Source organism: Capricornis sumatraensis, chromosome 4 (genome assembly GCF_032405125.1).
Source record: "Capricornis sumatraensis isolate serow.1 chromosome 4, serow.2, whole genome shotgun sequence".
Lineage (NCBI taxonomy): Eukaryota > Metazoa > Chordata > Mammalia > Artiodactyla > Bovidae > Capricornis > Capricornis sumatraensis.
Window position 1 is genome coordinate 121,173,930 of NC_091072.1, and position 26,202 is coordinate 121,200,131.

At 37.3% G+C, this 26,202-nt stretch overlaps 1 protein-coding gene across 1 annotated transcript in view; it reads right to left on the reverse strand.

Annotated features, from left to right (window-relative positions):
• Positions 1-839: 839 nt before the first annotated feature.
• Positions 840-26,202, reverse strand: part of FGD4 (FYVE, RhoGEF and PH domain containing 4) — a 231,835-nt gene continuing 206,472 nt past the window's right edge. The window contains exons 9-17 of the mRNA XM_068970926.1: positions 25,515-25,573; positions 25,042-25,188; positions 14,879-15,051; positions 11,274-11,304; positions 10,841-10,933; positions 10,407-10,532; positions 7,060-7,200; positions 4,161-4,301; positions 840-1,184 (exon numbers count right to left, since the gene is read on the reverse strand). Of these exons, the coding sequence (XP_068827027.1) occupies positions 903-1,184; positions 4,161-4,301; positions 7,060-7,200; positions 10,407-10,532; positions 10,841-10,933; positions 11,274-11,304; positions 14,879-15,051; positions 25,042-25,188; positions 25,515-25,573 (1,193 nt within the window). The 3' untranslated portion in view covers positions 840-902. The remainder of the gene's footprint in view (positions 1,185-4,160; positions 4,302-7,059; positions 7,201-10,406; positions 10,533-10,840; positions 10,934-11,273; positions 11,305-14,878; positions 15,052-25,041; positions 25,189-25,514; positions 25,574-26,202) is intronic.

Genomic DNA, 26,202 nt, shown 5'->3' on the forward strand with positions numbered 1-26,202 from the left:
AGTATTATTAGCACCTTCAAAGAGAGGCACTGTTTTAAATAGGCACAGAACAAAGAAAAATAGTACTTTAAAAATACTGTTGGAACTCACTAATATATCCCATGCCACATAAATTACAGCTTTTTATTATAAAAATATCAATACCCTTAGATGTTAATCAGTTAAATGTAAGTCAGCAAAAACATCTCATAAGTTTAGAACACTGCTCAGTTCCGAGATAAAACATGCTGTATATTTAAAAATAAATTAGAGACAAATATGAACCTAACCTGAAAAGTGTGGATAGTGTGTATATATATATTTGTATTTAATACTATATGTACATAATTGCTATATACTTAAGACATTTTATTCTTAGAAGTATTTCTACAAACACAAGTATTATCTTGAGTACCAACAATGTGTTTTTTTTCTTTTGCTTTAAAAGAATGTACATCATTTATGCAGTTTGTTTTATAAAGTAACTTAAATAAGTTAATACAATAGCCTAAATTGTCCCTGTATTGTTGTTTTCTTTTTTTATTTTTACTGTGGATCTATTTTGGCAACACGGAGGTATATCTTTCAAACTGTTATAAAGCCTACATGTGTAAGTAAAGACATTAAAGGATTTCTTAAATGAAAGAAGACTTCTCTAACCTAAAGTGATAGAATTAATTTATACCACTTTTTTCCAAGACAAAAGTACATATTCAAGGAATAGCTCATTAAAAAAATGCTCCACTTTTCACATTATTTCAAACTTTATGGGTAGAATGGCTGTGCACATTAATTTCACTGAGTACATAAAACAGTCCCCCAAAAGATGCATTTATGAGCCTTTAAAATTTTTCAACATAAAGTGCTAAGAGATGAATAAGGAGAGCTGAGAATATCGTGAGCTATAAATCTTGAGACACGCCCTACACCGTGGTAGGTCTTGGAACTTGGCATTCTGATTTTCTCTTAGGTTCAAGATGATCGTCCAAAGTGTCTGGATGCTGGCTAGGACATTCTGGCGTCTCACCTGTGACAGCTAAAAAGATGATTTTCAGCCACTTCTGTTTCAGTTCCTCACTGTCTGCAGCAAAGCTGTGCACAGACTTAGACTGGGTCAGTTTGAAACTGTGTGGCAGGTCTGCACTCCTTGGCACGTCGTCCACAACATAGCCCAGGAGTGGAATGGTGGCTTGGGCTCTGACATCCTAAGGGAAAAACATGGTGAGATGTGATCCGGCTCCCACTAACGATCCTTTCCCACCATCTCTCCACAGGCTTGTACTGCGAGCTCTCCATGGAGATGGGAGAGATCATTGCTTAGCACTGTGCCTCTGCATGAGGCCACTGGTAATGTCACCTGAGTGAATTAATGAATAAGCACTAATGCCTAAATGAGCCAGAATTCATTGACCCCATACCTCTTTCCCTGTGAGGGAGCCCATTCAGCTCTTTATTCAATGTAAAAGAGAAGAAAAGAACAGTAATTTCATTGTACAAAATCAGCAAATGTTAATGATGATTTCATTACCAAACACAATTCTATTTGGTGTTTAATTCATTCATGCATCAATTTACTTAAGGACAGGAAAAACAATGAAATACAATAAAAAAACAAATAACCCAATAAAAAAACTGGGCAGAAGACCTAAATAGACATTTCTTCAAAGACATACAAATGGCCAAAAGGTACATGAAAAGACACTCACCATCACTAATTAGAGAAATACAAATCAAAACTACAATGAGGTATCATCTTACACTGGTCAGAATGGCCACCATCAAAAAGTCTATAAATAATAAATGCTGGAGAGGATGTAGAGAAAAGGGAGACCTCCTACACTGTTGGTGGGAATGTAAATTCATTCAGCCACTATGGAAAACACTGTTGAAGTTCCTTAAAAAACTAAAAACAGAAAATGATGTGTTGCAGTTCGTGCAGGTTGCAAAGAGTCAGACATTACTTAGAAACTGAATGAAAACAACAAAAAGCAACCATATGATTCTGCAATCTCACTCGTGAGCATACATCTGGAGAAAACCATAACTCAATAAGACATGTGTACCTCAATGTTTAGTGCAGCACTATTTACAATAGTTAAAACATGGAAGCAACCTAAATATCCATCCACAAATGAATGGATAAACAAGATGTGGTATATATATACACACACATACACAATGGAATATTGCTCAGCCATAAAAAGAATGAAACAATGCCATCTGCACCAACTTGGATGGACATAGAAATTATTATATTAAGTGAAGTAAACCAGAAAAGGAAAGGCTAATATTATATCACTTATGTGTGGGTTCTAAAAGAAAAAAAAAAGACACAAATGAACTTATTTCCAAAACAGAAAGAGACACTCACAGACACAGAAAAAAAAATTGGCTTTTTGGTAACCAAAGGGGAAAGAGGGGTGGAAGGAGGGATAAATTAGGAGGCTAGGATTAACACACACACACTAATATGTATAAAATTGATAACCAACAAGGACCTATTTATAACACAGAGAACTATACTGAATATTATGTAATAACTTATAAGGGAAAAGAATTGAAAAAATATGTATATGGGCTTCCCTGGTAACTCAGACAGTAAAGAATCTGCCTGCAATGCAGGAGACCTAGGTTCAGTCCCTGGGTTGAGAAGATCCCCTGGAGAAGGGTACAGCTACCCACTCCAGCATTCTTGTCTGGAAAAGTCCAAGGACAGAGGAGACAGGCAGGCTACATGGGGTTGCAAACAGCTGGACACGACTGAGGGACTTTCACTTTCACACACACACACACACACACACACAGCGATTTCTGAATAGCTGTGCTATACGTCTTGGAGAAGGCAATGGCACCCCACTCCAGTACTCTTGCCTGGAAAATTCCATGGACGGAGGAGCCTGGTAGGCTGCAGTCCATGGGGTCGCTAAGAGTTGGACATGACTGAGTGACTTCACTTTGATTTTTTACTTTCATGTACTGGAGAAGGAAATGGCAACCCACTCCAGTATTATTGCCTAGAGAATCCCAGGGATGGGAGAGCCTGGTGGGCTGCCATCTATGGGGTCACACAGAGTCGGACATGACTGAAGTGACTTAGCAGCAGCAGCAGCTATATATCTGAAATTTATTTGATGTTGTAAATCATTTATACTTCAATTAAAAAATACATGTACACATCTTGGCATTTTTAGTCTATTTTGAAAATAAAGTTTCACTAGCCCTTCAACTGTTCTTGCTTGGAGAATCCCAGGGACGGGGGAGCCTGGTGGGCTGCCATCTCTGGGGTCGCACAGAATCGGACATGGCTGAAGCGACTTAGCAGCAGCAGCAGCAGCCCTTAAAGTAGATATAGGCTAAAATACAGCAGGTACATTAAAATTTTCATGTTTCTAGGTGAGAGCACAATTGATTTATGTGTTGTTGGTTTTTAAGCACAATATAATCCATTAATGCCTGGTGTATGTCTGTTGTTCCCAAATACTTATTTTAGATACATTCACACAAGGTCCCTCCAAATTATTACTGGATAATGGTAATCTAAGGTTGATTTAAAGTCACCTTCTTCTCACATTGCTTTCTTTTTCAGGTATCCATCCTTTCAGGGGTTGGAAAAAAGGGTTATTGATATTTCCTATCATTAAAAAGGCTCCTTGCCTTTCCCTCTGATTCAACCTCTTCTTCCCATGCTATTTACCAATTCAACCCATATTTTCTCAAACTCACTGAATAGGATTGACAGAAGGGGCAAATGATCCATAGGGAGAAAACATTTTTGGCTATAGAAGGAATCAGGCTTCCCTGGTGGCTTAGACAGTAAAGAATCTGCCTGCAATGCAGGAGACCTGGGTTCGATCCCTGGGTCTGGAAGATCCCCTCTCCCTTGGATAGGGAAATGGCTACCCATTCCAATATTTTTTGCTTGGAGAATCCCATGAACAGAAGAGCCTGGTGGGCTATAGTCCATGGGGTCGCAAAGAGCTGGATATGACTGAGCAGCTAAGCAGATATAGAAGGAATCAGTCTAAATAAATCTGAATTATAGTTACTTATATTTTTCAATTATAATGAAAAATAGTGAAACTGTATGAATTCCTTTATTCTATAGAGAAGTAATGGAAAAATTTTAAGTTCAATGTCCACCTGCCTCCCTCTGTCCCTTCAGAAAGATATAGTTTAGATACCTGGGGGGCACCGTACATGTACAGCACGAGAGGGTCTTGTTTGGGGATCACACACCAAGCTTTCTGCCAAGGTTTTGACTTTTCCATATACTGAAGAAAGCTGCACACCACACTGTTTCCAGATACTTCTGCTGATTCAATCTAGAAAATATAACGCAAAGAAATAGTGAGACAGAAATGAACACAAAATAAACATAGATATTGAAGTAATTCAACTGAAGGGAATATTCATAAAATATAATGTATTTACATAAAATGCCTCCTGGGATTGTCCAAAAGAAGGTTCATCTGCAATAGCTATTTAAATATGCATCTAGATCTATGATGAATTAAGTCAATTTTAATTGTATTAGCAGACCTTGAATTTACACAAAATTAAACATTTATTTACTACATACTATGACGGCACTTTTCTTAGCTTACTACTTGTATCAATTCATGTAACATTCACACCAACACCGAAAAGGTATTGCTTTCATTATCATGAGGTTTAGAGATGAAATAGCTTTCCTAAGATTTAGGAAATGGTGTATTAGGATTTGAGTCTGGATCCAGAGCTTGAACTCTTAGCCACAATGTTCTATCAGCGTCACTATTTAAGAATACAATAGCAAAAAGGCAAATGATTACCAGCAATCTCTGCCCTTTACCAGAGATAATTTCAAAGTTTTTAAAATTACATTAACTCTTGGTAGAGCCATGTACAGTTTTCTGCTTTGGCTCCTAATACATAAATAACTGGTTAAAAAGGGAACAAAATCCTTTGACTAATGATGGTTTTTAGTACATATATTATAGAAAGCAGTTGGTTTGCATCTATTTTGTGTTTTTTCTTTACTATTTTTTGGCCATGCTAAAAAATGGTCAATGGTTTGCATCTGTTTTCTGCCTTTTTCTTTTTTTTCTATTTGAGGCATGCAGGATCTTAGTTCCCTGACCAGGTATTGAACCTGTGCTCCTTGCAGTGGAAATGCAGTGTCTTAACTACTAGACTGCTAGGGAAATCCCTACATCTATTTTGTATTTCTCAAATCCAGTGTCATCCACTGAGCAGTGCCGGTGTGCAAACTGTTTTGCTACCAGTTAGAGATAAGCACAAAAAGTAAGAGTAAGCATTTAGAAACTTTTACAGCAATCTGACTTGTGATGATACCTGAGTATATAATTGTGTATTTTACAAAAATATAGCTAAGCAGATGAACATTTAAAATCAATCTGAAGACAAGGAACACTAACTGGACTCAAATGAAATGTTACTTATCTTCACTGACCCCAAGGCATTCCATACTTTGTATTATCATATTGCAAAAATTTTATACTAAATTATGACTTGTGTTTCTAGGATCTACTGAAGCACGTCTTTCCACCATGCCCTGACAGAGAAAGTCCACTCTGGTTTGCCATACAGCAACACCTATATCCTAGAATACAGGGTTATAGCTTGTGGGACTGTACTTTAACCTCAGTTCAGTTCAGTCGCTCAGTTGTGTCTGACTGTTTGCAACCCCATGAATCGCAGCACGCCAGGCCTCCCTGTCCATCACCAACTCCCGGAGTTCACTCAAACTCACGTCCATTAAGTCGGTGATGGCATCCAGCCATCTCATCCTCTGTCGTCCCCTTTTCCTCCATGCCCACAATCCCTCCCAGCATCAGAGACTTTTCCAATGAGTCAACTCTTTGGATGAGGTGGCCAAAGTACTGGAGTTTCAGCTTTAGCATCATTCCTTCCAAAGAACACCCAGGGCTGATCTCCTTTAGAATGGACTGGTTGGATCTCCTTGCAGTCCAAGGGGCTCTCAAGAGTCTTCTCCAACACCACAGTTCAAAAGCATCAATTCTTCGGCTCTCAGCTTTCTTCACATTTTAACCTCAAGTGGACTTTAAAGTTTATGATCCTTCTTCAGTTAACAGAAATGACTTTTGTATGTTTATACAGCATAGATGTTTAATACATACTAAGTGATTCTTAGAATCAATGAATTGTAATGTTCTAAATAAACCAAGTATTTCTAAAACTTTAGATACATAAGGATTTTGATCATGAGCCTATTCTTCACAGATTTCCAGGCTATCCTGAACTTTCTGTCACCCAGAGCCTTATTATATAATTTATTACTTATGTTGTTAATATATTTGGGTATAAAACTCACTTCAGATATTAATTGCATTATAGTTCCTAGGTTTGGGAGGTCTGAATGTATGTAAAACATTAAATCAAACTCAGTTGTAAGACATTTCATATTTCAATATAGTTCTCAGATTACTGCCACTGGTCATTAAACGATGCTTTTAATGCAATAAGTGGAAACAGTTTTTCAGGTAATAAGACTTTAATCTAAATTTTTATATCATACAGTAGTTTTCAAAGCCAATATGATGAAATTGAGAGAGACACTTTCTTCTTAAAAATATATAGATATATTGTAATAAGTTGAGCATTAAAGAGATACAATTAATACTCTAATATTTGACTACACCTTCACAAAGTCAATACACAATCAGCCCTCTATATCTGTGGATACAGACCCTAAGGATATGAAGGGCTGGCTGTACCACACCACTGAATGGATATAAAAGATTTGAGCATCCATGGATTTTGGTATCTGTGGAGGGGCCTGGAATCAATCCCCCAGATACCAAGGAAGGACTAGATTTACTCTCAAATGCTTGTTGGTTAATTGCCCTTCTTCTTTCTATACAACTAAGAATGATCCCAAGAGTCAGCAACAGAACAAAAGTATAAATCTTGCTCATCATAGTCCAAATTGTTATACTAAGAGAAATAACAAAATATATTACTTGTATTTTTCAGAGTTAAAAGGAAATTCTATTTCTAGTATAAAAAAAAAAGAAAAGAAAAAAATCTGAAAGATATCCAGTATTTAATATTTCATACCTCTAAAATTCCTTTTCTTTTCTTTTCTTCACTGTCTGTGAATCCACTTATTATTTGATAACAGTCTTTACAGACTTTGCTCAATTTACCACCATCATACTCAAGTTGAGCTTTATAATCAGAACACTTCCAACAAACCACCTTAAATTAAGAAAAAACAACAGAGTGAATAACCATATTTATAAAATAAGATTTAAGCAGTAATCAGTTATGGGTAATAATAAATGAAGGTAAATGCAAAAGGCAAATTTTTTTACTAGACTAGTAATATTCCCATGAACATTTAGAATATTTGTCATGGTATTATAATGTTATCTGTGATGGGCTCTGCTTGCTCATCCTTCTCTTTCTGGCCCCTAAAGGTAGGAAATCTTCAAAGGCTTGGTACAGATTTTCATACTTCATGCGCATGCATGTATACTCAGTCATGTCTGACTCTTTGCATGCTATGGACTACAGCCTGCCAGGTTCCCCTGGCCATAGGATTTTCCAGGCAAGAATACCGGAGTGGGTTGCCATTTCCTCCTCCAGAAGATCTTTGTGACCCAAGGATCAAACCTGCCTCTCCTGCGTCTCCTACGTTGGCAGGTGGATTCTTTACTACCGAGTTACCTGGGAAGCATACTTCTGGATATTTAATCAATATCCTCCCCCCAAAGGAATTCATAGTCTTCCTTGCCCTCAGCTTTCTCCTTATTACACTCAGACCTCCCAACAGCACTCTCTATTGCTCTAAATAACACAGCCTTCTAACCAGTCATGGCAAGTCAGAAACCTAGAAGTCATCCTGACTCCTCTCTTTACCTCACCCCATAGATTCACCTTATTATAAAGCTCTGCTGATTTTGCCTCCTAGGCACTTTTTCAATCTGTCATATCTTCCTTGCAATCACCTGAGTCCAAGCTATCAGTGTCCTTGGACCATTATAGCCTCATGACTGGTCCTTGTAGCATACTTACTGGAGTCCAGGTGCTGCTCTAAGAGTCCCTTCAAGCTACTTTCCAAATGGAATGAGATACTTACTTGCTTTAAAATGCTAATCTGATATGCTTCTCTTCTATTTAAATTCCTTTAAAATCTTCCCTTTGCTCTTGGATAACGAGCAAATTTTTAACCATGGTCTATGAAGTCTTGCATAATCTATCCCTTTTATTCTGTCTTCAGTGACACTGACTTCTTATAGTTCCTAAAGTGCTATGCTTCCTTCCCTCTCTCATCTATGCTTCAGTAAGTTAATTCTTGCTCATTCTTCAGATATTTTACTCAAATTTCACTTCCTCAAGGAAGACTCTTCCAACTTCCAGAATATGGCCCATCTCACTACTGTGTTACTAAAGTTTCATGTACTTTTTTCATGTACTGAACACAATTTCTAATCATATACTGATGTGATTATTTGATTAATGTCTGTCAACCTCACTAGGCTCTAAGCTCTATGAGGAATCATCCTTGTATATTTTGCTCCCTATTTATATAATAAATATTTATAGAATGCCAATGACATTTATAGAATACCAAGGACATTTATAGAATGAATGACTACAATGCAAATGCATGCTACTTCTTAGTGAATGGTATTTTTTTCAAATTATTATAAGGTAATTGTTAAAAAAAAAAAACAAAAACGTTGTGGTTTAAAAAATCATCTCCTTGCTTCTAGAAGCAATTTTCCATTTATAGTAGAAAAACTACATTTGAGAAATAGAAATATTAGCAAAACTTTGGGGTTAGATTCACAGCATGCACATGATCAAAATTATCCATTGTTTTCTCATGATTACAATGAAATTACTCTAGGATTTAAAATTAGACATGTCTGTATCTGCAAATTCATATCAACTAATATTTATTTTCAAATTATGCCATAGAATATTCAAACATATTTTTGTTTATTGAAAATAGTATGTCAATATCTGATATCATTTCAAGTAAACTCAGTGATAGATTAAAAAGTCTTACCCTGGTGAGGGTGGTGGTGGGGAGAGATATTTGCTATCAATTTGGTTTTGATTATAAAATTGTTTTACTGAGTCAAAACTTGGAAAAACATGAAGAATAAATATGCAGAGTAATTGAGCATAATCTATGAGTACTATCAATAAAAACTGTTGCACAAAAGCATACTAATAATACACTCAGTCATGACACTACAATGCCTACCCTTCTGTCTTTGTGTTGCTTTTTAGAAGAAAGTATTAATCTTCAACTTGGATTATAAGGCCCTCCAAAGCCTGCTACTACTTCTCTCCAGCTTCAGTTCATGCTTTGTTTCTTCTCACTCTTTCCACATGCAACAATTCAATTGCTGCAAACCTGTCAGCTGCCTTTTCTGATTTGCATTGCTGAATTTTGTTAGAGAAACATCACTGTATTAAATGGGCTAGTGTGTCCTTTTAAATTTATAACCATACACCTCTATAGGTAGCCAGCAGGCTATCACTGTAGGCTCTTTTACTTGCCCAGAGACAACTCTTTTTCAAATCGTCTGCCCCCTTCTTCCTTGCCCTTTTACTTTTGGATGATGACTCTTCCTCATATATCAGTGAAAATGTAAATAGTATCAGACCTAAATCCCCTCATTTCCCACCAGAAAATCAAAAACACACCCACAAACAATAAATAATAAATCAAAGCGCATTAAAAAAAACCCAAGAAACAAAACCACATCTACATTAGCACTCACCTTTCCCTTCATTCTCTGTTATAATGGAGAGAAGTTGCCTTCTCCCTATCAAAAGCCTGAACTTCTACTTAAGCTATAGGTTTCATCTCTTATTTTCTCAAAGCTCTTGACTCCTTTGGTTTTTATTTATCTATTTCTCAGATGACTCATTATGCTCCAGCTGCATAACCTTTTGATAGTCTCAAGAATAGATCAACTTCTTTCCTACCAAAGGGCTTTTGATATACAACCCTTACTGCCTTAATGTACTTCTTACCTTTTTTCTTTATGGTAGCTCACGTTTTAGGCATCAGCTTAAATATCAACCCTTCAGATAGGTCTTCATTTTTCTAAGTAAAATTGCTTCCAAATCTTGTTTCATTACCATTATTCTCCATTTTAACTTCTTGATTTCTTATTGTATTTATAGTCAATTTAAATTCTTGTCTGTTTACTTGACGGATCTATTTTCCCCATTAAAATGTGAATTCTGCGACACTGGCTATCATTTTGCTTACCAGTTTTCCCCCTGGGCCCAACACAATCTTTTGCATTAAGTTATCACCAAAATAAGTTTATCAACTAAGTGATTTATTGAATGATTTCTTTTTATTTTCTAAGATAATGATTTTATAACACTTATATACTGATTAGCAACCTTAATGACCAGGAAATCTCACATACATGTCCACATGCTCGACAATGATGCCTTCTTCTTGTCAGGGCATTAAAAGATTCCTTGCATTTCATACACATTGTAACTTCATTATCTCGGATCCATTTTGGAGCTCTTTTGCCTAGCTCAGCAGTCTAAAAAGGAAAGAGATTCCATTTTAATGGCAAAAACTGTCATTTCCATCCATCCATCCATTTAAGAAGCATTTTAACAACATTGTTCATATCATGTCCTGAACCTCAGAATGCAAAAGAAAACAAAGGTTCAAAGAAGTTTAAGCAGCATGAAAAGGCACTCTATTGTATTCATCTAAGAAATAAGATTCTGTCCAAACAGCCAGTTTTGATGTCATAAAGGATAAAAAAAATGGATAACAAAATGACTACATAGATATTCTGCAACTGCAGAAAGAAAAGAACTTAAAGAATTTAATTCAACTTACAGAAACCTCTGAGTGAATCTCATTATCCTTGGCAATTGCATTTCTGAAAGTTTCATGCCTCTGATGGAAAGCATCAATAGTCTCTTGAAGTGCCTAAAATATATATGAAATTCAAACACATATTAAAGTATCATATGCAAATTAATTAAACAAATAAATACTTAATTAAACAAATACCTAAGATAGAAGTCACCTTAAAAATTAAAGGTGATGACTTTAACTTATTCTGATGACTACAATATGTGCATAATACAACAATATATGCACATCTGGGTACGCATACAGTTGTTGTTTAGCTGCTAAACCGTGTCTGATTCTTTCTATGATCTGAGCCTGCCAGGCTCCTCTGACTATGAGATTTTCAGGCAAGAATACTGGAGCAGACATACAGAGGTTACCACAAAACAAAAATGAAAACAGAAATCAGGTTTACCTTGATCCATTCTTCTTTGTCTTGCTCAGAACTAAAACATATAACAACAAAAAATTAAAGTGAACAAAGAGAACATTAATGAGTTATATCTGGTGCATAAAAGTATGTTTTTATGTTATTCCAACCTTATGAAAAATTTGGGGATGTCCAAGAAGGAGTTATAATAAAACTAAAACAGAATCTCTGGCAACTGAACATATGAATTTATAAACATAGTTTCAGACTATCCACTTATTTTGGTACATACAATTTTTGACAGAGAGAGTTAAGTTGGGCTTCTATTGGTTTAACAACCATCAACTAGTAGTATATATTAGGTATCTGTAGATTTAGCGTTATACTAGATATAGGCTTAGTCTTCCAATTCACTTTTATGAAAACACAAGGCTTTGAAAGGCTACTAGTCACAACCCATCTTAGGAAAGATTGTAATCATCCTTGAGAACATAAATTGTCTTTGTAAGGCCTCCGGGAGATACTTAACGTTTCCTTTGATAAGCAATTTTATTTTCCTAGGAGGCTTCAGACAACACCACACCTAATTCATTAGAGATAAAGCACAGCAAAGATTTAAATGCCTGTGGGAAGGAGATTTCACAGATTAATGAACCCCAGTATTTAATAACTTTCTGGTGGGAAAATAATTTCCCATTTAGTAGACTTTATCTCCAAATTGAGGGATTGTGAAGAATGGGCTCTGTTTGTTTGTGTGTATTTGGAAGGCTAGGGCTAAGTTTGAGGCCCAGTCTCAGCCTGAATGTCACATGCCTCAGTCCCACAGGTATCACATATGTTAGAGTCTGGCAGGAGGCTTGCTCCTGTTAACACCATCCATCTTTCTCACAAATTTATTACTGAGTATCATGATATGCCAGGAATGCTGCTGGAATCTGTGTCTGCCAAATGTTGAAGAGTCTGCTTATTTTTCACATGGGGATCCTTGAACCAAGAACCTTGGTGGGGGCAGGGGCTTCAATCTTACCCCTCAAAAAAGATTTCTCCTAATGCTATGCCCACTCCCACAAAATCAGCTCTGTTGCTCTGGAAGCATAGTCATCTTCTAGCTGCTTTTAGCCTTTTAAATGAAAAGTAACTTGACAAGTCTTCAATGCTTTTTGTTTTACTTTCTCAATCATGACAGATCTTTTTAACTCCTTTGTTTATTCATTACTCTTTTTATAACCATTTAGCAATAGAAAACCATTGATAAAAACAATATAAAATAATTTTGATTCAAAAGCTTATATTCTTTTGAATGTGGAAGAGGAAGCAGAGTATAAGAGGTCAGTCTTGAGGCTGACTTATTTAGTAAGAAAAGCAGTACATTTTTTCCTGTATTTGCTTCAGAAGTGAATTCTCTTTAAATACCATCAAATATATACCCAAATTGAGGTTCCATTTAATCCCTCTCACTTTCTGAGAATTTCAATGTGCGTCTATACTCTTGAGAGAGTCATTATGGACCAGAAGATAAATAATCCCATTTCATTCAGATCTGCAAGTCACCAAATAGTGATCAATACAACTAATTCAATGAGATTAGGCTGCTGCTGCTAAGTCGCTTCAGTTGTGTCTGACACTGTGCGAACTCAGAGACGGCAGCCCACCAGGCTCCGCCATCCCTCAGATTCTCCAGGCAAGAACACTGGAGTAGGTTGCCATTTCCTTCTCCAATGCATGATAGTGAAAAGTGAAAGTGAAGTCACTCAGTCGTGTTTGACTCTTCGCAACCCCATGGACTGCAGCCTACCAGGCTCCTCCATCCATGAGATTTTCCAGGCAAGAGTATTGGAGTGAGTTGCCATTGCCTTCTCCAAATGAGATTAAAGGAATAAGAAATTTAAGGAAAAATAAATGTGTTTTCAATACTAATTGTAATGTACCCTATAGTACATGTTGCAACTCTGCAAAATGATAAACTGCCTGTACTTAAGAAAAAAATTTCATGGATCAGCCCCATCCTGAAGGGAAAAATAGCCCAACCTGCTAATGGAGGGCCTTGAGTTTCTCCCTGCTCAGGAAAGCCAAGAAACCTTGACAATCTCTTGTCTGCTGTTCAGACACATCTCTTAGGTTTGCAGATTTGGAACTATGCTCACATTCAGAGCCAGCAACACCTTCATTCATCAGTAATGAAGACTTTCATGATGATCTGAAATATTGATGAGTCTTCCTTGTTACCAGGGCCACTTAGTAAGTCAACCACTGAATAAGACTTCATTCAGGAGCTTCCACGCACAGCAACATACATTTGTTCTCGTAGGTTTGACAGCTGGGGTCCAAATCTCACCATGATAAAGTAGGAAAACTGTAACATTTAAGGCCAAGTCCTTCACCACTTTAACTCATGCTTGAAATTCCACCTCCTAATCCTTAGAGAACCCTCCTGGAAGCTCCCTAAGCAAAGCAGGTTCATTAAATATTTTCTGTGGAAAATCAAAGAACTGGCAAGGTATTTCTTCAAACTTTCCCGGTCTTGACACATGTTTCATATCTGTATTCACCATTCCCTTGCTCCCTGGGCACAAATTCATACTAAAATAATTTATTCTCTTTTGAAAATATGAAGTTTAAGCTCGTACAGAGTTGTGTGTGCTAAGTCACTTCAGCTGTATCTGACTCTTTGTAACCCTATGGACTGTAGCCTGGCAAGTGCCTTACTAATAAGCACAAATATCTTGGATGAGTTCACGGGAGCAGCCAGAAGCACTCAGAAAGGAACACAAGGGCTCTCTGATTCTCCACAGGCTCTAAGGTATCAAAACTATTAGAGCTGGGATTAGTAGTTAACCTTCCGATCTGTACAGAACTTTTGGCCAATCTCAATTTTCACCATGCTTGGTCTTTATAGGATAAAAGGATGATAGTTTCTTAAAGCAGATATCTTAAGATCTGACAGCATTATGTTTTCTAGAGGTTCACACATGAGGTGGCTGTGATCTACTGCAGGTGGTTCTCAGGTTTTTGTTTTTTTTTTTCTTTCCAAACATGGTTATGCTAGAAGGATGGATGCTAGATCTCTAGCTCTTTTCTCCTACTCAATAAAGCATATAAGAAGAGCCACCCCTTCCATAATTCCTGGTTGCAAAAGGCTACTAGTGCCCAAATGACCCTCTTTATGTATCATCAATTGTGGCAGGAGAATTAGCTTTTCCAAAATGCCTCCTCCAGTCATTCTCTAGACCAAAGTGCCATTAAGTCCTATGGATGCAGAGTCTCTGAAGGACAGTTTGCTAAAGCTTCAATGTTTATCATGAAATAATAAACATCAATAAACATTTGTGAACCAAAAGGAAAGACGGAGGGGAAAATGGTTAGGAGAGACATTTTTCCTCCAAGACTTGAAACTTTGGTTTGAATGCAACAACTTCATTCTTTGCACCTTGTAAATCTCAACAGCCACATTAATTTATTGAATGTTTACTGTCTGAAAGATCAGTATCCTAGGTACCAGGAATCAAAAAGGAAGACAATTTCTGACTTTCAAGAGCTTACATCTTTCCATTTATGTTCAACCAACCTTGGGAAAAGGCCTCAGAATTATTGTATCCTACGATTTAACCTGATGCTTTTGGAAAGTTGTGAGAAAGGAATGGTTCTCTTACCTGGCTTGCAGTTCCAGTGTTCTCTCTTTCCCAGATATCTGGAAAGTGTGTGGATATTCCTCATTGTGAGTCTCTATAATTTTCATTCCATCGATGCCTACCCTGGTTCGAACAGTGAACTTAGAGCCCACCAAGCTGAATTTTGGCACACAGTATAACAACATATTGTTGAACTGCAAGAAAGAAGAATACACGTTAAAAAAACAGGAAAACAAGGCACAGGAAAGTGACCAACATTGAAAGTAGCCCAAGACAAAAATTCCAGGGAATATCATGCTTTCTTTGTGAAAAAATTATTTCTATACTATAGAGCTTTTATGCTTATATCAAAATGATTAATTATAAAATATGTAGCATGTATTTTCCTTTGTTGGTTCATAAATATTTTGCTAATATTTAAGTAAATAAATCCTTTTATACTAGTAAGAAAATGAGTTAAAGAACTTAGGTTCAGTAACAATTTATTAAGGATCTTCTATATACCAGAAACTGAAGTTCTCAGCCACGTAAGTTGAAGCCCTTAGACAATAAAATTAATAATTGCTGTATCTCAGGCAACAAGTCTGTAATAGCTGTTAAAGGAAAAGAGCAATATTTAGCAATTATTTTTACCAATGTGCTTAATGTTAAGTTTATTATACAGAGCGAAGTAAGTCAGAAAGAGAAAGATAAATATCACTATTCTAATGCATAAATATGGAATCTAGAAAAATGATACTGAAGAATTTATTTACAGGGCAGCAGTGGAGAAACAGACATAGAGAATAGACTTATGGACATGGGGAGAGGGGAGAGGGTGAGATGTACAGAAAGAGTAACATGGAAACTTACAATGCCATATGTAAAACAGACAGCCAACAGGAATTTGCTGTATGGCTCAGAAAACTCAAACGGGGCTCTGTATCAAACTAGAGGAGTGGGAAGGGGAAGGAGATGGGAAGGAGGTTCAAAAGGGAGGGGATATATGTATACCTATGGCTGATTCATGTTGAGGTTTGGCAGAAAACAATGAAAGTCTGTAAAGCAATTATCCCTCAATTAAAAAATAAATAAACAATTTTAAAAAGTAGGTACATTATTCATTTAAATTTATTAGAGCATGGGTTAGAACAGTAAATCATCTGGAAAAAACAAAGTCACTGTTTTATATTGTCACCCATCTCCAATAAGAATTCATCATGTATGAATTAACAGAAAAGTCATCTATTTGAGTAAAAAGTCTTTACTTAAAATGAAGAATTTATTTTGAAACTGAATCAAATTACTGCCTCATTTCTAGTCAACAATGAACAGCTCCTGCTAATTACTACCAAGCAATGATTTGGGGAGGGCATTTAATTAACTTTTAAATATATTAAATTATGCAAAAGGATGAAAGTCTAAGTACCTAGATTAACTTGCAGGCAGATTACTAAAGAAGGTCCATAATTTTCTTCCTACTTCATATTTATTGTTTCTAACATTGTTTCTAAGATTAAATATATTTTTTATAAGACAAAAGCTACTGAGAACTTAACCTCTTATGTAACCTCTCATTCCTCAGGATCATTATCTGTAAAAGTCACAAGTTGCTGAGAGGATTAAATGAGGAATAATGTCCTGTTCTGCCAGGTCTTCTGTTTAGCTCCAAACATCAAAGAAATGTTGATGGATATTTAAAACATTTCAACATGTTTATGTGACAATGTCCACTGTACTCATTCTGAAAGTAAATTTTTTAACCAGTTGTTCCTCATACATTATTTTTAACTTCCTATGACCAGTGTCATAAATTTCATTTCCACACTGGATAATGCGGAAATAAAAGGTAACCAAATAAATTTTTATCAGATATACCTAACTACAACACTTCAAATTCACATTTCTAGAAGGGAATAGAACCCATCTTTATCATTAACTGCCCACTATATTCTAAGTATGGCAATCACAGCCTCCTTGTAGTACACAAAATCTGGAGATCTGAAACTACTCTTAAAGGTTATCATCATCACTGCAGCTTGATTAAGGCAGCACCTTGCTTGCTAACTGTTCATGTTACTATTTCTTTCTCTCTTCTATCAAGGCCTTCTCAGGAGGGGGTTTCGCAACATCTGAACAGTGTAGCAGGGCCACAAAGCAGCCACCAAAATGGAGAGGACTCACACTTTCAAGACAGCAACAACAATCAAATTTTTCTGCAAACTGAGTGACAAATGTAAGTTAAGGAATGAAATTTCTGAGTTATCAGATACATACTCAAATGTGATGGATAAAGTTCGACAAAGTCTTATCATCTTATAGAAACACAAGCCCATGAATATGGAAGTTCTGAGCATTTGCTTTTGGTAGTTATGCTCACAAAAGATGACAGACTGTCTTATAATGATGTGCTTCTCTTTCCCTTTCATGCTTTCAGGATTACATTTCCCCTATTCTTCCTAAGTGGGACTTCACATTCTAAACTGTCAATATTATATATTAACCTTATATAAACTCAGGTTATAAGATACCTAATAAATACCCTTCTTCTTCTACTTAGAGGTGCAGGTGATCATGCTTACAAAGAAGTCCATGTCATATACACAGAAGAATTAAATAGCTAGTCCTATTCCCTGTGTGAATCTTGCTTCTGTGGCAAAAGCCACCATCAGCTTCTCTGGGTTTTTGCTAGGACTCAAAGAGGAAGTTATAACTACTGTAGGACCAAGTAGACTGACTTTCCCTTTCAGTGAAAGGGATTCTTTTTATTCCATGCCCATAGCTCAGAAGTAGTTACTGATAAAGCATTCTCTGGCTGGCAAGCTGTAGAAGAGCTAGACTGTGCCAAAACTTAGAAGAAAATCTCAATTTTATTAAAACAGTAGGGGGGTTTCACCTACTTGATCTTCAGTGTTCCTTGATTCTTTCAATTCCCTTAAAACATATTATCTGACTGAAACAATTCAATTTTATACCCCACTCATGACAGTTCATTAAAGTTTGCTTTAGAATGTAAAAATATAATGTTGGAGAAAATTTCCAGTGCCTGGTCTATATTAAAGTTTTAAATTAGTCAAGAGAAAAATATATATATGTACATATATACATATATGTATGTGTGTGTGTGTGTGAGTATATATATATATTTATATATATATATAAAATGACTCAGTCAAAAGCTACAAGGAAATAAGGACTAGAACTCCAAAGAGCCAAGAATAAAATCTCTTATTCTATGGGAAAATTTAGTGGTTTCTTTAAGATGTCAGATGTGATTATTTACTCAATAGAGTGCCCTACATTAATGTGAAAAGCATAATGAGGAGGCAAGAAAACAATGCAAACACATGATGATCATTTGAAAGCTGAAATCAAATTTTAAATAAAAATTTGGCTTTTAAGATTTACAAATGTAATATCTTCAGAGTAAGAAATAGAAAACTAGCCCTCATTTTACTTCTAGGAAAATAAAAAGTTACTTCTGAAGTCTCTGCTTTTTTATAAGAAAAGTAAGATACTCCATGGGAGTAAATGTGTACTGCAGAGAAGAGAGATTCTATGACAAGTGCAGTTCTAGAGGGGGAGGACTGAAAGAATGAACATCACAGGAAATGCTTCTAAGATGGTCTTCAAAAGATGGATAAGGCTTTCCTAAAATTTCTCCTGTAGAACTTCATTCTCCCAGAAGGAGAATGACATGTTTGATAACTTATAATAACTGGAACAAGAGAGGTACTTTCACGTGCTTTCCTCAAAGTCACTACTGCTGCATCCCCTCAAGGCTCTTAGCCATCTGTGCTCCAAACAGCTTCTTATACTGGCTCTGTATTAAGGTATTCAATCCAAAACTATTTCCACAATAATTCTCAAATGTGAACATTAAACCAAGACCACTGGTAGACATAGAGCTTAAAGTTTAACTACAGAAACTGTAACACCAATGTTGAAGAGGGGGAAGGCTGGGAGAAATATCGATAACCTCAGATATGCAGATGACACCACCCTTATGGCAGAAAGTGAAGAGGAGCTAAAAAGCCTCTTGATGAAAGTGAAAGAGGAGAGCGAAAAAGTTGGCTTAAAGCTCAACATTCAGAAAACAAAGATCATGGCATCCGGTCCTATCACTTTATGGGAAATAGATGGGGAAACAGTGGAAACAGTGTCAGACTTTATTTTGGGGGGCTCCAAAATCACTGCAGATGGTGACTGCAGCCATGAAATTAAAAGACTCTCACTCCTTGGAGGAAAAGTTATGACCAACCTAGATAGCATATTCAAAAGCAGAGACATTACTTTGCCGACTAAGGTCCGTCTAGTCAAGGCTATGGTTTTTCCTGTGGTCATGTAATGGATGTGAGAGTTGGACTGTGAAGAAGGCTGAGCGCCGAAGAATTGATGCTTTTGAACTGTGGTGTTGGAGAAGACTCTTGAGAGTCCCTTGGACTGCAAGGAGATCCAACCAGTCCATTCTGAAGGGGATCAACCTTGGGATTTCTTTGGAAGGACTGATGCTGAAGCTGAAACTCCAGTACTTTGGCCACCTCATGTGAAGAGTTGACTCATTGGAAAAGACTCTGATGCTGGGAGGGATTGGGGGCAGGAGGAGAAGGGGATGACAGAGGATGAGATGGCTGGATGGCATCACTGATTCGATGGACGTGAGTCTGAGTGAACTCTGGGAGTTGGTGATGGACAGGGAGGCCTGGCATGCTGCGATTCATGGGGTCGCAAAGAGTTGGACACGACTGAGCGACTGAATTGAACTGAACCTAAAGGTAAAGACAAACGGAAGACACTGACTACCAGGCATTTTGCCCAGAAAAGATATTAAGCATGTCTTTTTAATGTGGATTTCTGATGCTCTGACATTTCGGGGCCCTGCTGACACTGGAGGACTGCCCGCTCTCAGTCAGTCAGTTCAGTCGCTCAGTCGTGTCCAACTCTTTGCGACCCCATGCACCGCAGCATGCCAGGCCTCCGTGTCCATCACCAACTCCTGGAGTCCACCCAAACCCATGTCCATTGAGTCAGTGATGCCATCCAACCGTCTCATCCTCTGTGGTCCCCTTCTCCTCCTGCCCTCAATCTTTCCCAGCATCAGGGTCTTTTCAAATGAGTCAGCTCTTCGCATCAGGTGGCCAAAGTATTGGAGTTTCAGCTTCAACATCAGTCCTTCCAGTGAACACCCAGGACTGATCGCCTTCAGGATGGACTGGTTCAATCTCCTTGCAGTCCAAGGGACTCTCAAGAGTCTTCTCCAACATCACAGTTCAAATGCATCAATTCTTCTGTGCTCAGCTTTCTTTAGTCCAACTCTCACATCCATACATGACTACTGGAAAAACCAGAGACTTGACTAGACAGACCTTTGTTGACAAAGTAATATCTCTGATTTTTAATATGCTGTCTAGGTTGGTCATAACTTTCCTTCCAAGGAGTAAGTGTCTTTTAATTTCATGGCTGCAATCACCATCTGCAGTGATTTTGGAGCCCCCCAAAATAAAGTCTGTCACTGTTTCCCCATCTATTTGCCATGAAGTGATACTCCCTCTCAGGACTACTCAATTCTGAGACAGTGAGTGACTCACGTGCAAGGATAACTTTAAACTAACAGACCCAGAGTCCACACCCCAACCACCTTCTCTATTGAGTTCTTATACTTTGGGCCAGTATTCCCCTTTTCCAAGAACCCTAAGGCTAGGTACCAGGCAACAGTCCCTGTGCTCCACAGCCTAATGAAATGATTTAAACCAGTAAATTCTATGCATGTTTTCCCTGCCTTGCCTATTCCTTCTTGCAGAAACCAAACTAAAAGTTCTTGCCCACATGTTCTGCTTGCTCCCTCTGCCTTCTACCAACCTTGGTGCTTCTTCATGAAGCCCTTGGTGTGGCGTTCCTCCGCCTTTTGGGATCTGTGGGTATAACTATCTTTTCAATGGCAATCATCTCCTGATGTGTTGGCTGCACCATATCCGAATAACCAAACCTATATTTCTAAGTAAATAGCTCTCTGAACCCTAATAGAATATTACAAGTCCCTGATTTACATTTAGGTCTCTATAAAACCTCTGAAAGGTGAAGTTCTTCTTTTGAGCCCAAATGAAGATTTTTTCTAGGTAATTTGGAAACTATCTATAAAAATTATGCTATGAGATATAATTCAAAAAACCCTTTTAAAAAGTATAATTCATGGTTTTTATATAGCTGTAAGTTGTGCAACCATCACTACTAATTTCAGAACACTTTATGACTCTAAACAGATATCCTGTGCCTATTTCCTCTCCCCACCAGCCCAAGGCTACCACCACTTACTTTCTGTAAGTAGTAAGTAATATTCTAGACATTTCATATAAATGAAATCATATCATACAATGTGGCCTTTTGTGAGTGGCTTATTTCACTTACACAATGTTTCAAAGTTTATCCACATAGCATATATTAGTATTTTATTCCATTTTACTGCCATATAATATTCCAGTGAATAGGTATACCAAATTGTTTATCTATTCATCAATTGATGAACATTTAGGTTGTTTCTACTTTGGGGCTGTAATAAATAATTTTGCTAAGAACATTCATGTACAAATTTTGTGTGGGCATGTTTTCAATTTTCTTGAGCTTTATAAACTTGAACTAGAAATGTTGGATCGCCTGGTGACCAAATGTTCTTTTTTAAAAATGAGAGATATCATGAAAACCCTCTGCATGACAGTTAGTTTCTATAAATTTGTCTTTCAAGGGAAGCTGCAATCAGAATCCTCTAGTCCCCAACAACTCATACTAAGGCTCGTGACATGACTGCCAGGCAGCAGAAAAGTCAGATGTGACTAACATCCTGAGAATGTGTCATGTGACAGCCACAGGGCAGCCTCTTTATCAATGTAACTGTTTCTTTGCCTAGGATAACAATCACAGAAATAGCTAAAATTTACTGAGCTATTATTCAAGGTTAGTTTATTATTAAACATTGTTAGCTGTTATGATTATTATTGTATCATTAGATATAGAAAGGAACTGGAATTAATAGAGACTAAAATATAAAGGCCTGGATGCCCCAAGAAGAGCACTTATTGTCAGTAAGTCCTAGTTCAGTTCAGTTCAGTCACTCAGTCATGTCTGACTCTTTGCGACCTCATGAACCACAGCATGCCAGGCCTGCCTGTCCATCACCAACAACCGGAGTCCACTCAAACCCATGTCCAGCGAGTCAGTGATGCCATTCAACCATCTCATCCTCTGTCGTCCCCTTCTCCTCTTGCCTTCAATCTTTCCCAGCATCAGGGTTTTTCCAATGAATCAGTTCTTCCCATCAGGTGGCCAAAGAATTGGAGCTTCAGCTTTAGCATAGTCCTTCCAATGATATTCAGGAATAATCTCCTGTAGAAGTGACTGGTTTGATCTCCTTGCAGTCCAAGGGACTCTCAAGAGTCTTCTCCAACACCACAGTTCAAAAGCATCAATTCTTTGATGCTCAGCTTTCGTATGGTCCAACTCTCACATCCATACACGACTACTGGAAAAACCATAGCTTTGACTAGATGGACCTTTGTTGGCAAAGTAACGTCTCAGTTTTTGAATATGCTGTCTAGGTTGGTCATAGCTTTTCTTCCAAGGGGCAAGCGTCTTTTAATTTCATGGCTGCAATCACCATCTGCAGAGATTTTGGAGCCCAAGAAAATAAAGTCTGTCACTGTTTCCTCCCTTTTTTGCCATGAAGTGATGGGACTGGATGCCACAATCTTCGTTTTTTGAATGTTGAGTTTTAAGCCAGCGTTTTCACTCTCCTCTTTCATTTTCATCAAGAGGTTCTTTAATTCCTCTTTGCTTTCTGCCATAAGCGTGGTATCATCTGCATATCTGAGATGACTGATATTTCTCCTAGCAATCTGAATTCCAGCTTGTGCTTCATCCAGCCCAGCATTTTGCATGACCATCACCTCCACTAGCGTTGCTCATAGTGATGCTTTCTAAGGCCCACTTGACCTCACACTCCAAGATTTCTGGCTCTAGGTGAGTGATCACACAATCATGGTTATCTGGGTCACTAATAACTTTTTTCTATAGTTCTTCTGTGTATTCTTACCACCTCTTTCCATTATCTTCTGTTTCTGTTAGGTCCATACCATTTGTCTTTTATTGTGCCCATCTCTGCATGAAGATGCTTCCCTAATAGCTCAGTTGGTAAAGAACCCACCTGCAATGCAGGCAACTCCAGTTCAATTCCTGGGTGGGGAAGATCCGCTGGAGAAGGGATATGCTACCCACTCCAGTATTGTGGCCTGGAGAATTCCATGGACTGTATAGTCCATGGGGTCACAAAGAGTCGGACACAACAGAGTGATTTTCACTTTCGCTTTGCATGAAATGTTCCTGTTATCTCTAATATTCTTGAAGAGACCTCTAGTCTTTCCCATTCTATTGTTTTCCTTTATTTCTTTGCATTGATTACTTAGGAAGGCTTGTTATCTCTCCTTGCTATTATTTGAAACTCTGCATTCAAATGGGTATATCCTTCATTTTTTCCTTTGCCTTTAGCCTCTCTTCTTTTCTCAGCTATTTGTAAAGCCTCCTCAGACAAACAGTTTGGTTTTTTGCATTTCTTCTTCTTGGTGATGGTTTTAATCACTGCCTTCTATACAATGTTATGAACCTCTGTCCATCATTCTTTAGGCACTCTATCACGTCTAATTCCTTGAATCTATTTGTCACTTCCACTGTATAATCATAAGGGATTTCATTTAGTTCATACCTAAATGGTCTAGTGGCTTTCCCTACTTTCTTCAGTTTAAGTCTGAATTCTGCAATAAGGATTTCATGATCTGAGCCATAGGCAACTCCCAGTCTTGTATTTGCTGACTGTATAGAGCTTCTCCATCTTCGGCTGCAAAGAATATAATCAATCTAATTTCAGTGTTAGTGATGTCCATGTGTAGAGTCTTCTCTTGTGTTGTTGGAAGAGGGCGTTTTGTATGACCAGTGTGTTCTCTTGACAAAACTGTTAGACTTTGCCCTACTTCATTTTGTACCCCAAGGCCAAACTTGCCTGTTACTCTGGGTATCTCTTAACTACCTGCTTTTGCATTCCAGTCCCCTATGATGAAAAGGACATCTTTTTGATACTAGTTCTAGAAGGTCTTGTAGGTCTTCATAGAACCGTTCAACTTCAACTTCTTTGGCATTAGTGGTTGAGACATAGACTTGGATTACTGTGATACTGAATGGTTTGCATTGGAAATGAACAAAAATCATTCTGCCATTTTTAAGATTGCATCCGAGTACTGCATTTTGGACCCTGGTTGACTATGAGGGCTACTCCATTTCTTCTAAGGGATTCGTGCCCCCAGTAACAGATATAATGGTCATCTGAACTAAATTCATCTATTCTGGTCCATTTTAGTTCTCTGATTCCTAAAATGTCTTGCCATGTCCTGCTTGACCACTTCCAATTTACCTTGATTCATGGACCTAACATTCCATGTTCCTATGCTATATTGAGCTTCACAACATCGGACTTTACTTCCATCACCAGTCACATTCACAGCTGGGTGTTGTTTTTGCTTTGGCTTCATCTCTTCATTCTTTCTGGAGTTATTTATCCACTCTTCTCCAGTAGCATATTGGGCACTTACTGACCTGGGGAGTCCATCTTTCAGTGTCATATCTTTTTGCCTTTTCCTACTGTTCATGGGGTTCTCAAGGCAAGAATACTGAAGTGGTTTGCCATTCCTTCTCCAGGAAGTTCTAGACTAATTGTCATTTCCAGGAAGTTAAGAGAGGGACAGGGAGTGACTACAGTGAAAAAGAACTATGTAGCAAACTCATGTACTTTTACATAGACATTTGAAGCACAAGTTTTACAACTTTGTCTATATATTTCTTTAAACAAAAATAAAATAGTGATTCTCCACGTATACACTGATGCCTATGATCTTCAAGGAAACATTAAATTTATCTTCACTATGTGTTACTGAAATAAATTACACATGATAAGTACACAAAAAAATACTTCAAAAACAGATTTGTGTCCTTCAAAGAACAAGTTTCAGTTACTATGGACATTCCCTGATGTGGAATCCAGACAGTACTGACTAAATCAGATTAGAAATAACTGCTTAGGTGAGCAAGCAAGTGCCCTTCTTTACCAAGATACATATAACAGTGTTATAAGGTATTCTTATGTGACTTCCTCATACTACAAAACTCACTAAGAAAAGGTAGCGTTCTTGTGCTGATGTGTTCCGAGCAGCTAGTTTGAGGATCTGTCCGTCTTTTATTAATTCATTTGAAGGATTTACAATGTCTTCTTCTTCTCCCAACATTTCATAAATCTCTAAGAGTTTCTTTAGGTTTTCCTAGGAAATTAAAACAAAACATAGCAAGATCAAATATAAGGAGGTTTCATCTTAATGCCTTTAATCAATGACCGCAGCTAAAATATACACAGTTCAGAAAGGATTGGAACTAAGCATAAGCTTAAGTATAAAGATCAGTTAAGAGCAAATTAAAACCTTGGAGAAGAGGGAAGAGGATAATCACAGATAGTTCTAAACACTTTATAAACAATATTTTTTGTTCACTTGTGTCAATTCATTTTGGTCCAATACTGTAGATAATATTAAACTACATTATTAACAATTATCTAACTAAAAGATTCCCATTTCCTCTGAAAACTACTTACCATTTTTCTTATTGCACTATTAGAATGGCTTGCTGCTGTAGATATAATTTCAAGTGATTCTAAACAGGAAAAAAGAAAAGTAAATATATTTTGTCCTTTTTACATTACTGGATAGCTGAGTAATATATAGCATAATTAGGAATCTGAGACCAAAGACACACAATAAAAGCAGGGGCAATTTCCATTTACAAATTGGATACTTCCAAAGTTCATTTGTAAGCACATGATTTGGAATTTGAAAGGTATTTACTCATAAAAAGTCATATACAGTGACGAGGCTCACAGGTACATTTAATTCATTAGGAATCTTCAAAATAGCAAACATCGTGACAATAGCTCGTTACAAGGCGCTTTGTCAGGCGTGTTCATATATATTGTGTCAATTCATTTTTATGCAACCCTGAATGGAAAATACATAAGCTTCATTTGGCAGATGAAAGTAGACAGTGATGTTCCTTGGGTAGGGTCACAGATTATGATACTGAAGGGCTACATTTGAAACTAAGTCTTCTGACTCAAAAGCTCTACATATCAGCAGTAGTAAGTATTTAACTAGTTTTGCAAGTAAATTAACCAACAAACATGATCAGTTTTCTCTGGGAAAACACACTCACAGTTCTAATCTAGGTGAAAGAGAATTTTCTGATGCCAATGTCGATGGAAGGTTTTGTTGCTAGGGCAAGTGGTA